The 13,977-nt window shown below is 53.5% G+C and overlaps 3 protein-coding genes across 3 annotated transcripts; 1 reads left to right on the forward strand and 2 right to left on the reverse strand.

The window, feature by feature from the left end:
• Nucleotides 1-1,076: 1,076 nt before the first annotated feature.
• On the forward strand, nucleotides 1,077-2,465 carry DSM5745_04184 (checkpoint protein HUS1 family protein; the record flags this gene model as incomplete). The annotated part of the gene is made up of 5 exons (XM_026746200.1): nucleotides 1,077-1,119; nucleotides 1,172-1,290; nucleotides 1,349-2,234; nucleotides 2,268-2,392; nucleotides 2,439-2,465. 5 exons carry the CDS (start codon nucleotides 1,077-1,079, stop codon nucleotides 2,463-2,465), a joined length of 1,200 nt encoding a protein of 399 aa, XP_026605196.1.
• A 456-nt stretch (nucleotides 2,466-2,921) lies between these two features.
• On the reverse strand, nucleotides 2,922-8,988 carry sec16 (COPII coat assembly protein SEC16; the record flags this gene model as incomplete). The annotated part of the gene is made up of 2 exons (XM_026746201.1): nucleotides 2,922-3,505; nucleotides 3,558-8,988. 2 exons carry the CDS (start codon nucleotides 8,986-8,988, stop codon nucleotides 2,922-2,924), a joined length of 6,015 nt encoding a protein of 2,004 aa, XP_026605197.1.
• Nucleotides 8,989-9,636: 648 nt separating this feature from the next.
• On the reverse strand, nucleotides 9,637-13,501 carry DSM5745_04186 (aminophospholipid-translocating P4-type ATPase NEO1; the record flags this gene model as incomplete). The annotated part of the gene is made up of 2 exons (XM_026746202.1): nucleotides 9,637-11,606; nucleotides 11,656-13,501. 2 exons carry the CDS (start codon nucleotides 13,499-13,501, stop codon nucleotides 9,637-9,639), a joined length of 3,816 nt encoding a protein of 1,271 aa, XP_026605198.1.
• Between the last annotated feature and the right edge of the window lie 476 nt (nucleotides 13,502-13,977).

Consider the following 13,977-nt stretch of genomic DNA (forward strand, 5'->3'; position numbering starts at 1 on the left):
TCAATTATCCGGCGTCCTTGCTCCGTCCTCTCTCCTCAATTCTGAACGCTCATAATTCTGAACGCTCATGTATAAACGCGGTCTTCTACTCCAGCATCACGACGCGTTTTCTTCCGGCTCCCGATCCGCCTTCGCGTTGATATCATGATCGAAGCGCTGACCGAGCGCTTATCTCGCGAGGCGTTTTCGATCGACGCTTTGCAACTGATAACTCCGGCTGCTGACGGTGATTAACATGATTAACACCCTTGCATATCAAAGCCGAAGCAAACTGCGTGAAACAAGCCACCTTTCTCTCCTCCCTGCATCCACGCGTTTGACGCTCGCCTGCAACGGTTTGTGATCCAGCACAACGGTCCTGCGGGTACTATAGTGGTCAAAAGCCCACCGGACGCGTTTGATGTAGATGAGGCTTGTCAACACAGCGCGGAGCAAGGGACGCGTTCGACACTTCAACAGGTTACACGAAATCAGCGCGTGAGGTGGCTGCGTCTGCATCATTGACGCGTTCGAGTGCTTATAGGACCTCAGAAGAAACAAGCCAGGTACGGCGGACAACGGGGGATTTTGTTGCCGTACCTGTGTGGTAGAAGCTGAGTTTCGGGAGTCAGCAACGCATGCTGATATACCGGCGTAATCTTTATCATTTCCAGAATCATTTGCAATTCATGCTGTACAAGTTGGAAGGGCCAAAGACCCGTAGACATTGTGCCGAGGCGCTCACGAGTCACATCAAGATGTAGAGGACTCAATGAAACCGCGGTTGGTAGATCACCCACAGCACCAAATATCTTAGCACTTCAAAAAGTAACTCAGGAGAAACTCGTTAATTTCATTGGCCAATTTAGCTATATTAATTTCAATTTTCCAAGAGGACGGAAAATGGAGAGCATCAATTTAGCGTATGGAGCTCAAGCTCAGCAGATCCCCACACCGGCGACCGCGATCTCGAGTCTCGACCTTCACCTTCACCTCCAACTTAACCACTTTAATCCCTCGGCATCAGCCTTATAAACATCTATAGCCTCATAACTATCTATACCAAACCGGAATGCACTCATAATAATAATGCAAACATGCGTTTCCGCACTCAAGTGGTCAACACCGCCACTCTTACCAGTACGTCGGGCTCCAGCCCATCATCGCATACATAGCTAACAACCCCATGCAGAACTAGTCGGCTCCCTATCATCCCTCGGCAAACTCTGCTGGATGCGCCTGGAGGAGTCTGTCGTGCGCTTCACCATAATCCCTGACCAAGGAACGCAAGTATGGGCGCAATTGCCTGTTGTGCGCATCTCCCTCCCACTCCCGCCCAACCCCGCATATCCCCTCTAACAAGCACCAGGAGTCCATCTTCGAAGACACAGACTACACGCTCGAGTCCAACACAGGCGTAATAAACCTTGAAGTCCCGCTCTCCGCGCTCCATCGCGCATTACGCTCCGCGGCAGGCGCGAAATGGGTGCAGCTGCGGCTCACGAAGAAGGGCAAGGTGCCGCTTTTAGCACTGACTATCAGGACGAAGAGCTGGACCAAGGGGGCGAATCCGTTGGGGATCGGGAATGGCAGTGACGCCGCACCCGTTTTGTCATCAGAGGAGGCAGGGACAGGCACAGGCACAGGAGCAGGCGCAGGGACAGGGACAGGGACAAGGGCGGGCTCAATGGGTCCCCCAGCAGCACCAGCCTCAGCAACAGGTCGGCGCGAACGCGAAACCTTCATCACGCAAGAAGTCCCCGTAAAGGTCATGCACGAGAGCGCGGTTGAGGGATTGCATGAACCGCACTGCCGCGATCCAGACGTCCACATCATCTTGCCCGACCTATTCCAATTAAAGAGCATCTCAGAGCGCTTTACAAAGCTAGCAGCAGACTCTACGCCCAAGGCTGCAGCCGCTGCAGCCGTAACGTCGATAACGACGGACTCAGGGCCACTCGGTGGCGCAGCTACCGGCATTTCGCCGAAACTGGAGCTCTCGGCGAACATGCATGGCTCGCTGCGTCTTGCTGTTGCAACAGATACACTGCGCATCTCGAGCGTGTGGAGTGACCTTCACAATCCTGCGCTTGATCCTAGTCAGCTGTCGCAGAGCCAGATGGATCAATTGCCTAGTGAGCGGATGAAGGCATTTGCGGGGGATGATGAGGCTGGGTGGGCGAAGGTGAGAGTTGATGGGAGGGATTGGGCGAAGGTACTTAGTGTTGGGAGGATGAATCCGAAGGTTGTTGCTTGTGAGTATTTGACCTTATTATTCTTCGCATTAGGGTGGCAACGAGATGCGTGGGCTGGATTGCTGATAAATCGGTTGACAGGCTTCATCCATGAGACAGCGCTGGTCCTTTATGTCTATCCTCCTAGTGGATATGATGAGGAGGATTCTTGTCTAACGGTGAGTTAAGGTCTCATCGTCCTAGAACTACGGCTGACGCGGACAGTACTATATCAACTCCTATATGAATTAACGAGACGAGCCGAATGAAAGCCATTTACGTAGAAAAATAAGCATGAATGAATGCAAGTCATCAAGTGGTATTATTATAATAGATTATAGATCATGTTTCATAAAACAAGCAGGGGTCAGGTCTATCTTCTCTTGCAAGACCAGCAACACTGCCATCATGACATCGACATAGGAAAGAACAAAAGAAAAAAACAGAAAAAAAAGAGACATTAAAACAACGGAGAAGAAGGGCAAAGGGGTAAATGTACATGAAGCATACAATGAAGACAGATGCAAGAACGACAAACTTGTCGCGTCATCAGAAACCAGGCCATACTTGTGTGAATGGCATGCAAAAAGTGTATGATCATTCAGCAATGCAAGTGTATACACTCAATATGCAAGATGAGGGAAATGTCGGGTAATATAGTGTAGGTAAGGGGAGCAAGGTTTCTTGAGGATCTGCATCTGTAGGGTCTTACTGCGCCATCACATCAACATAGCGGCCCTTCTTCCTACCCCGCGCAGTGGCGCCCTTGCGCGCTTGTGGCGCTCCAAGCAAGTCGTCAATTGAGCTAGCATGACTCAAAGACGTAGAAGGCCTGGGAGGTGGTCCAGCGGAGCTTCCCGGGCGGGAAGAAGCGCCACCAGCTGGTGGCACAGCGCCAGTAGAGACGGATCGCGCAGGTCCCAGCCCGGGTGTTGATGGAAGACCGAGCGAAGACTGTGCAGGGCTGCCTGATGGCGGCGGAGGGCCATTCGCGACGGATGGAGGTCGACTACCAGGGCCTGCTGGCGCAGGCGGAGGAGGCATGCTGCTTCCACTGACAGTTCTGCTCGGAGGACCCATAGCCTTTGGAGGAGGCGGGGTGGCACGCGCCGGTGTGGCGCTGCTAGGGTCCTTCTTGTTAACCCATTTCTTCAGGTCTTTATCATAATAGAAAGAACTCTCTTCTCCAAGCTTTGCACGAATTGGTTTTCCAGCGGCGGCATTGGCATCCTCTTTGTTTCCGCCTTTGATCCAACCCCACCAGGAGCTCTTCGCTTGAGCAGGTTTTTGAGCTACATGCACTGTTAGTGATAGTGAATACAAAATACGTCCGGCAGAACTTACCATCAGCTTCGGCTGCTTTCCGGAAAGCCTCGTCAGCCTCTCGATCCTTGCGTGCCTTTTCAGCCTTCTTCAAAGCCTCAGCACGAGCCGCAATGTCATCCTCATCGTCGTCATCATCCATTGTTGACTTCTTAGGGGGCTTCTCATCCTCGGGCTCTTCCGTTACTTCCAAATCTGGAGCACCGATTGAAGGAGGCTCGTATCCAGTGCTAACCATAGGAGGCATATAACTATCAGCCTCAGTTGGTATGGCGGCCGGTGTTTCAGGACCATATGACTGATCGAACGAGGCTCGGGCAGGAGGTTGATAAGGAGAATCATGGCCGAACAAGCCTTGCGGAGCAGCGCTTGGTGGAGCGTAAGCCTGCTGGGCCATGTCCTCGTCAACAGGGGCAAGGGGCATGTATGAAGTTTGAGGGGGCGTAGACTGATAACCGGCGGCTGGAGAACCGTAAAAGGGCCCTCCTCCATACAGAGGGCTCTCGGGTGGAGGCACGTGCTCTTGCGATCCCCGGCGTTGGCCGTATGAAAGTCCAAACGAAGCGGACCTTTGCGAGTCGAGAGACGATCGTCCACGGCCTTGGTCAGGCGAGTTCGGAGCGTACTGGTTATTCGGCTGGTAGCGGGAAGGCCCAGCAGTGGGAATTGGCTGAGCTGCAGGCATAGGGTACTGTCCGTACAGGTCCGTCACGGATGGCGAGCGGCTTACAGTAGGGGTCCCAGAGATTTGAGCAAACGGACCGAATCCTGCTTCACCACCCTTGGCAGAACCCGTTGAAGCAGCGTCGCTGTCGTCACCGGCAACGAAGTTACTGAACTTGTTCCACATTGAGGAAGAGACTTTCTCCATGCTCGGCTTGGAGATCCACGACCCTCCATCGCCTGTAGTCTGCTTGAGACGCGCTGATAACTCATCAACACCAAAGAACAGATGCTGATTGTGATAGCCTGATGGCTTCGTGGTAGCTTTAAGAGCCGCCGCGATGGCATCACAGTACTGCTGAGCTTCAGACTTGTGCCCCTTGTCGGTAAGCGACCAGGCATGAACAAGCTTGAAGGCCAGAAGGTGAGGAAGTGCAGACGAGGGAGACGCCGCTAGCACAGACGTAGCGTATTCGTATGCCTCAGTGAGTAGAATAGCATCGTCATCTAACAAAGCTGCGGGCGAAGAGTGGACATGGTCGGCACCGAGGAGGACAATATTCGCCTGAGGATCATCCGGGCCTCCAAACACGGCTGCCCGCGAGAAAATGAGACAAATATGGGCGGCCTCTATCCGACCATATGACAGCAGCAATCGACCAAGGGCCAATAGCGCCTGGTGATCTTGAGGACTTCGGTTACTCAATACCAACCCCAGAGTGTCCTTCCATGACTCGAGACCAGCAAGAGAGTTCCTGGAGGCACCTTGCCCATCGACTTTACTGACCATCTGCAACCCAGCCCTCGCGGAGGGAGGAACGAGTTCATCGACACTTTCTTCAAAGTTACCAGCGAAGATCTCATACAAAGCGGCAAGCGACTCGGCGTTACCGCTACTAGACCTGACCTCGCGTCTCACAAACTCTTGCACAACCTGCTTCCAGACGGACTTGTCTAACGTTGACGCGATAATCATAGCGTGGCCCCAGAGACGATTGTCTGCTGCATTCCAGACAGCTTTCTCCCGTTCGCCAAGAAGCAAGTTATTGTGGATACTGCCCAACGATTTGGTGTCCGGAGAATCAGACAAGGACGAAGCATTGAGCGGTTCGGCAGCGAAAGACTGAATGGGGTCGGTATATGTAGGATTCGAGACATCATTTTGCAGATGCGGGAATAGGACGCCTCTCAAAGACTTCTGAAGCTCGGGAGTGCTTTGAGCGCCGCCATCATGTTCGACCAAAACGCGCACGGTTTTCCACAGCAAAGCCTTCTCCTCATGGCGCTTTTGAGAGTCAGGGTAAGCCTGAAGATGCTGAGGAACACCCTGGTTCTCAAGAGCCGCGATTTTGCTAGACAACCAAGACACCAAATCCTTCTTCTTGGACTTATTCTTCAAAGGACCTGGATGTTGCACAATGGGTTCTGGGTATGCAAGGACATCTTTGAGTTGAGCAGTTTTGACCTCACCAGGCATAGGTTTGATCTTCGGCGTAGTATGTCCTGCGCTATACCGAGGAATATGCTTGGGGAAAGAGGACAGGACAGTGCCGCCAAACCCAAATTTGAAAATTGGCGCCCCTCTCCACCTTTGAAGGGGATCAAGTTCCTGTCCATCGCTTGGTGGAATGAACTCAAGTGACTGCGAGACAGCGCGGTTATGGCTGGGGGGTTGCACCGGCGCATAGGCATTGGAAGCCTTCGTCGGCGAGCTTGGTGCGTGAACGGACGCAGGCCGCTTGAGCGGGTCAACAGTGGGCACAGATAGTCGAGGACCTGCTTGCTGTTGGGTAGGAGACTGTGTCTGTGATCTCCGAGGCGGGACAAACGGTGAGGCCTCGGGAGGTGGTGTATAGGCAGAGGGGTTATTGTTGGCATGGGAGACACGACGAGAAAATTCTTCTATATACGAGGGAGGGGCATAGGGGTTTCTTGGCGGAGAGGTTTGCTGGAGACTTGACGCATCCAGCGAGGATCGAGGTGAAACAGTGGCGGCTGTCTCAATGTGTGGCGGCTGTACAGCAACAGGAGATGTGGGCTGAGCTAAAGATGATTTCCGAGGGGGTTCGCTGGGTTGGTAGGAAACCTTCTCGTGGTGTGCTAGGGGACTTGAAGTGCGCGGTTGGAAGGGCAGGGTGACTGTTTGCCCCGGAAGAACAGATGGCTGCGAAACATAACGTTGAGGGGGCGGAGGTGCGGCTGCTGGTGGTGGCGGCGCTGGGGAATATCTAGGAGATACTGGCGGCTTCACCCCAGGCTGCAATGTTGGTGGCTTCGGTGAGTATCTTGAATTGACAGTAGGCACCGCAGGAGCACTTTGGGCGCTAGGAGTCAAGGTAGTGGCATACGGTCCCAATCTTTCGGGCTGATGCAACTGAGGCTGAGTAGGATCGCCTGATAGTTGCGCATAATGGTTGGTGGCAGGTTGCGCTGGCGGGGGCGGCTGCACGACTGCGGGGCTTGCCGTGCTTGGGTTGGGGGTATATCGCCCTGAATCTGCGGGCCGCGAGCGTGGTTGGGCAGGGGCCAACGGCAACTCCTCATAAAAGTTCTTAGGAGTAGGTACGGCTGGGGCTGCCGGGGTCGCTGTGGAGGGCAAGGTCGCAGCGCTGATGGGTGGTACCGGTACCCCAGATGTCAATTGGGGAGGCGGAGGGGCCGGGATGCTACTACTTCGTGGGGGTGGTGCAGGCATAGTAGCAGCTGGTGGTACCACTGGTCTGGGGGCGGGTTTGCGACGCGGGGCAAGATCTTCCGGAAGGTCATAAGGCGATTTATAGCCTTCTTTTTGGCGATCCGCGAAGCTTTCAGCCCTGGTCATAGGAGCAGGAAGCTCAGGTTGCGGCTGAAAATAGTTCGCATTGTATGGAGCACTGGTGGCTGGAGGAGCGGATCCTGGGATTGGAACACCCTGGACGAGATCGGCTGTAGAAGGCTGATGAGGAGTGTACGCGCTCTGTGCTGGCTTAGGTCTGCCAGCGCTTTGCGGCGTTCCGAAAGGACTCCCGAGAGCCTGCAGATTATGGTCTACACCATCGCCGTTGGCTAGCCCAGAGGAATCCTGAGTAGCGTCACCAACCTCATCGTCCAAGAGTAGATCATCATCATCAAGTTCCGCCTGCCATTTAGCAGCTAGATCCTCCTCGGCGGGAGCAGCATCCAATTCATCATCGGAGAGTTCGGCTTGCCATTTAGCAGCCAAGTCCTCCTCCGTGGCCGGCTCCTCTACCTTTTCAGGGGATTTCGATGCCGCAGCCGCTAGAATATCATCAAACTCCTCTGCGGTAGGAGAAAGTGGGCTGGCAATCCCGTCCTGGTTTGCGCCAAGAGAGCCCAAAACTTGAGACGTGCTCTTCCGGTGAATATGGAACGGCTCTTCAGGTTCATTTTCCACCGGCTTCTGTGCGGAATTGAAGAATCCATCGTCCTCATCCTCGTCTCCTTCGAAGACATGATCAAGTTGACTCGGCTGGGGCGCTGCCGGCTCAACTGGCGCTGGCTCAACCGGCGTTTCAGCCGAGCCATCCAATAAGGGCACGCCCTCCTCAAATCTCGACTCCTCAGGTGGGAAATAGATTGGCTTCGTTTGTGTTCTCAGTTGATCGAAGAAGCGGTCCTCTCCATTGTCAACGCTCTTAGGGCTCCCCCAGAGGTCGTGATTTGTACTGCTAATTTCCCCATTGCCCGATGCAGCGTAATCTGCTGGAGTTTGTTGATAGACCCAACCCGCAGCAGGGTAATCACTTGAGCCTGGGACGGCGTTGACCGATGTGTCGACTTCAAGTTGGTGGGTCTGTACTTCAGGCTCATCTTCTTGCTGTGTCGACTGCAAGCGGTTGTAACCATCCTCAGGCGCAGCTGAAGGCTCTGATTCGGGCTTGGGCTCGAAAAGATTCGTTTCCTGATCCTGGTTCTCATTAACAGCGGCAGACAATAACTCCGCGGCCTCCTCCCGGAAGTCTTCCCGTGTTTCAGTCTGGTCGAACTCTTCGCCTGTCACCGTTTCTGCCTTCGTGGTATCTGGTGGAGTAATAGCTTCGACTCGAGGTGATACAGCGACCTCCGGAGCTGTATCTTGCGGGATTGGCGCCGGGTCTGCAGTGTCGACAGGGGTAGCAACTTCAGCACTGGACGGCTCGGTCACATTTGGAACCGCTTCTTGCGAGGCTGACGGTGTCTCCGTAGCTTCTGAAGGATGCGTAGCCTCTAATCTGGCCGTAGCTTCAGCTTCCGAGGGCTCAGTAACGTCCGGGACTGTGTCTTGAGGGATTGACGATACGTTCGCAATGTTTTCAGGCCCGGCAGCTTCAACAGTTGCTTCAGCAGTTGCTTCAGCAATTGATGGCTCAGCGACATCCGGGGCCGCATCTTGCGCAATTGACGGCTCCTCTGTGGCTTCTAGAAGCGCTGTAGCTTCGGCCTTCAATGGCTCAACGACGTCCGGGACAACATCATGCGGGATGGAAGGCGCTTCCGTGGTGTCTGCGGGCGCAGCGGGCTCGACGTTGTCCGACTCGGTCGCGACCTGAGCCACGTCTGTGTCCGCAACTTCGCTGGTCGTCGCCGGTGGCGCCTCGGTTTCCATTGGCGCTGGTCCAATACTTACCGGTTCTGTCGCGTCTAGAGCTGTGACTGTATCCGGGTTCGCATCGTCGGTTGCGGAGGTCGGCGGTGCGTCAACGGGCACGGTTTCGGGAGCAGGCGTAGGCGTAGGCGTGTCTTCTATCGTCGCATTACTATCCGACCGCAGCGCCGGATTCCAGGAGACAAAGGCCTCGTGATTCTCCATATCGACGTCGGCGATATTTCAGACCTTCAATCCGCATCGATAAGAGTCAGCCAAGCAAGACGCGAACGAAGGGTAAACATGACACGGTGTCGGCTTCGGAGTTGGAGGTAAGGTACTTACGCAACCCGAGGTTCGGAGGTCGCACGCTCGCACGCTCACCTGCAGGCTTAGCTTAGATAGGCGTGATGTATTTCGGCATGAAACGAGGTAAGTAGGAAATGAGAAAGGGGAGATTTCGCCAAGCACAATTCTGCGAGAAACAAAAGAATCATTAATACAAGAGATAAGGAGAAACTCGAGCCTGACGCTTCATGACATGACTGCGTGGCGAAATGCAGGTAAATGCAGCTATCGAGGGCGTGATTACTCCGGAGCGTCGAGCAGCTGCCCTGCTACATCCCGGGGCGGACTCTCCCGGCAGAACCCCAAAAGGGGCCACATTGCCTGTCAAGGTAGCCCTGAAGGGGTCACGTGCATGCAGTATACTTCGAAGGACAGAGGGAAGCAGGTACATTGCTGATGCAAAGTCTATATAGTATGAACGGACATGATATCAAGCAGAAAGCGGTCAGTGGCGGAATTGTCCACCACAGTGTTAGATATACATGCGGACCAACCAAACAACTAGGGTACCAAACTACCAATTCCCTATCCGCGCACTTTCCGATAACTCGGCGGACTCCAAGACTGCTTGATCAGCTTCGCAGCCCACACAGGGATGATAGCAACAGCCGTCACAGCTACCACGCGCCAGAGCCAGTCTAGCGTAATCACATAGCTAAGGTCGAAGTACTCGCCAAGGAAGGGCACGCTAGCGGCGTACACCAGGGCCGTACCCAAGAGGCAGAATATCATCACGGGATGCCAGGTTGTAATGGCGATGGCTACCATGAGAAGCTCGTTGAGTACGAGAGCGGTGAATGACACACTGATGAGCCGCTGGCCGGTGATGGTGTCGAGGAGGATTTGGGACAGGCCCTGGATCACGGCGCCCTGGTAGACGGACACTAACACCCAAGTGAAGAAAGAGCGGTAGCTTAGACTACGACCAGTCTTGAGTTCTTTGTAGAGCTCGGGGTAGAGGTTGGCCAATTGTTCGTCCACGTCGCGATCGAGGACAAGGGAGAAGACAGGCGCATTTGTGTAAACTGTGGCGTATCCGACCATGAGCCAGTTGATAAACAGACCTTTCGGGTCGAAGTGGCTGGCGATGCTGTACATGGTCTGGCAAGCGCTGATGATGAGACCACGGTGCATGATAAACTGCGCCAATTTGGCTGAGCGCTTGTACGAGTTTCGTCCATGCCATACCAGCAGTTTTGTGACATGATGGAACTGGGTGATACTGAAATCAGCCGCAAGTGAAGCCTGCCGGCCCTCCTTTCCAACGATACCGATACCTACATCGGCAGCTTGGATCATGGACACGTCGTTGCCACCATCGCCAATGCAGCAGACGCGCTTCTTGGTATGATGGCGGATCAGATCGGCCACTTCAGCCTTCTGAGTAGGCGAGCATCGGCATGCAATCACAGCGGGAAGAAGAACAGCAACTGAGATGAATGCCGATCGAAACTGGTTGAGCATGAGCGCCAGGGACTCGCCGTCAATGAGCAGACAGCAGTCGGTCTTGTTTCGGAGGAAGTCCAGTGCTTCCTGGGCAGCTGGCTTGTCTTTAACCTTGGCAACAGTATGGATATACTGTCCACGGGCCACCAGTTTTGCGGAAATCGCAACACAACGCGCGGTTTCGACCTTGTCACCAGTAAGCATCCAGATCTTGACTCCGGCGTTGCGAAGAAGCTCGAGCGAAGGCTTGACATCCCGCTGAAGACGGTCCTCCACACCAGTGACACCAAGAAGTTCCAGATCATGCTCAAGGTACTCGCTAACCACCTTTTGCATGCCAATATCTCGCCCTTGGAGCGAAAGGGATGCCTGCTTGTACTTGCTAGCGAATTCTTGATACTGCATTGACGAAAGCCGCTTCCGTCCTACCACCAGTGTCCGCAAGCCTTCTCGAGCCATATTAGCCGTTTCTTCATCAAGCCAATCATTGGCCGCAACAATCGAGGTCATCACAGTATCCGCTCCCTTCTGATAGAACCAGATCTCCTCCTCGTCCGATGGGGATTCAAGGATACCCTTGTCCGTTTCGAATCGGACAATGATGCCCATGCGCTTGCTGTCGGAAGTAAAGGGAAAGATATCAAGTATGCGCACCCGTACGACAACATTACCAGTATCCGTAGACTCGAGGACAATCGTTTGACGGTCACGATAGGACACCTTCAATCCAACCTCTTCAGTGTAGCGTACAATGGCGATCTCGTCTGGCGATGAAGCTTGATAGCTTGTGACCTTCACTCCATCTTCTTCATCCGTGGTTGGGGTGACGTTGTGACACAATGCAAGTGCTAGGACAATATCTCGGACGCGCGAACCAATCTCTCGTCTCGTACGTGGCGCTGCCCCAAGTCCTGCTTGAGTTCCGAATGCAGCCGCGGCAGTTGTCAGGGTGTTTCCAGCAAAGCTCTGTCGAACATATGATGCTACCTCCTCCATCGCATCATTTGCATAAGAGACAGTGCCAACATGGATCTTCTTCAATTCCATCTCTGTAAACGTCAGTCGTTGTTGGAATCTGGTGCGCAATTTGGAACTCACCGTTCTGGGTCAGAGTGCCCGTCTTATCCGAGAGAAGATATTCAATCCTACCAAGGTCTTCCGGGATCGTGCTCGTTCTGACCACGGTGTCCGGAATGTCCTTGTCCCGTTCAATGAATCGACCGTATACGGATTTCGCCATATCCAGGTTGACCCGAAGACTCATAGGAATGATCGTCGAGAACAGAATCAGATAAATCATAATGGCGACATACCACACCTTATCATTCGTCGGCTGAAATCCCTCCAAAGCAACCAGAATTATCGAAAGGGTCAAAGTCAAAGCGCACAGAATCTTGGTTAAGTTATTGATCTCATACTCTAACAGTCCAACCTTTGACCGCGAAGGAGACGTTGAAAGCGCAGCTCGTGTCTGAGACCCGGTATAGATGATAGCAGCGTAGGTGATAGTGTTCGATGCGAGAACAGTATTAGCCCAAGCGGTATTGTCAATTGAAAGCGGCGCAGAACTATTCTGCTCCGTCTCATCTTCATCTTGGTTTCTATCCTCCGACTTGTCAACGTGCGGATCATAGAACCCTGATGGCGGCAGAAGCTCGATGTTGCCAACAAATTCGTTGACTCGTTTGTCCGGTCCGCTTGCCGTAATCTTTAGCCTCGTGAAATCCTCTAGCGAAAGCGTCTGAGACAAGGCAGACGGTAGTCGTAGTTTCCAATCCGTTTCACCGTCAAGTTGGTCGGTTCGAATGAACGTGTCGCTGGCAGAGGACTCATCCGCTTGAGCGACACCAGCACTTGCTCCTTGACCCTGCTCAAGAGCAGAAGAAGATGATTCGTTATTCGCACGATCGATTTCGGCAGCAGCGGCTGTCTCCTGGGACCCTCGTGCCACTGTAGCATCATTGGAAACGCTCTTTAAAATCACAACATCCGCAGGAAGACGCTGGTTCTTGCGGACCTTCAAGACGTCACCGACTTTCAAATCTCGGGATCTTTTTATAATCACCGGAACATTCGCACCGGGGTCTTCAGAAACTGGAAAAGCCCTGCTCCCACCGGACTTATCCAGTGCAAGCACAGAGAACTCCTCCGCATTGGCTTCCGCGTCCCGTCTTCGTCGCCCAATATCATCCAAAGCCTCTTTCCCCAGGGATATAGACACTACAAAGGCCAGAGGCGCAATATACGTAGACATATACCCTATCCTGAGCACCGGAATGATCTGCGACAGCGCAACAAGCAAGAAATAGATGTTGAAGAAGAACGAGAACTCGTTGTAAAGCGTGCGAGGCAGAAAGCTCCAAGGCGTATACTTCGCATTCGAGACCACATTCGGGGGGTATTTCGTTCGTTGCACCTGGCCAACAAGGACATCGCGCGGGGGCTTCACTACATCCGCCGCATTCTTCCCACCCCCTATTGTACCGTGTAATCCACCAAGGATCGCACTCGGTTTCAGCCATCCCAGCCGAGATTTCCGCTGTGGCGTCCGTCCTCCATCGGCAACTGAGCGTACGCTTCGTACGGAGCTTCGGCGGTCAAGGAGTGGTGCATCGTCGTCGGTATAAGGTCGAGAACTTGCATGCGACGGTCGGAGACCTCTATCCTCTTCTTCACGATCCTCAAGTAGTCCAGCTGTATCCTCCTCGTGTGTCCCGGACATACTCCGCTTCCATAACCGGCGATTTCCAGCGCCCACGCGCAGATTCCTTAGCGCTATCCCTGGACCACCATGACTCCTTTGTTGGACTGGCTCATCCCGTGAGATCCTTGGTGCGTTATTGTATGCCGAGGAGGGATCCAGCTCTTCTAGGTCGAGATCGTCGTCGTCGGTCTCGATGCTCGCACGATCGTGAGCGCGTAGGTATTCCGAGGACGAAGGCATAATTTTGGCACTTGATCCGCTCGATTAAAAGAGGAAACAAAATCAAAATTGCGTCGTAAAATGCGAGGAGCTGTCCGTAGGCTCCAGTGCCGGAAAATAAGCTGTCATGTCCCGCTTAGTCGTTCTATATTGCGTTGCTTCCAGGGTGTCCCGATGAGACCATGTTATCGTCAGTGGGAACTGTGGGCCGGCAAGGTATGTACACGTAGACCGGATCTGAGCAGAATATAGTCAATAGGAAAGAAGTCACTGAATGTAAGTGTCGTCGTGGATTACTCATAAACGTCTGGTGCAAGAAATCTCGCGGCCTATTCTTGTTCCCTTGATGCAATGCGCAGCAGCGGGTCACATGATGAACATGTTTGTATTGGTGATCTGCCCCCTTTCGTTTCACATCAACGAGGGCGCCAGCAAGTGATTACTATACTATAGATGAGACGAGCTTGTAGTCAAAGCAATATTTCTTGATGTCAGTC

The sequence above is a fragment of the Aspergillus mulundensis genome, assembly GCF_003369625.1.
Source record: "Aspergillus mulundensis strain DSM 5745 chromosome Unknown scaffold_3, whole genome shotgun sequence".
Lineage (NCBI taxonomy): Eukaryota > Fungi > Ascomycota > Eurotiomycetes > Eurotiales > Aspergillaceae > Aspergillus > Aspergillus mulundensis.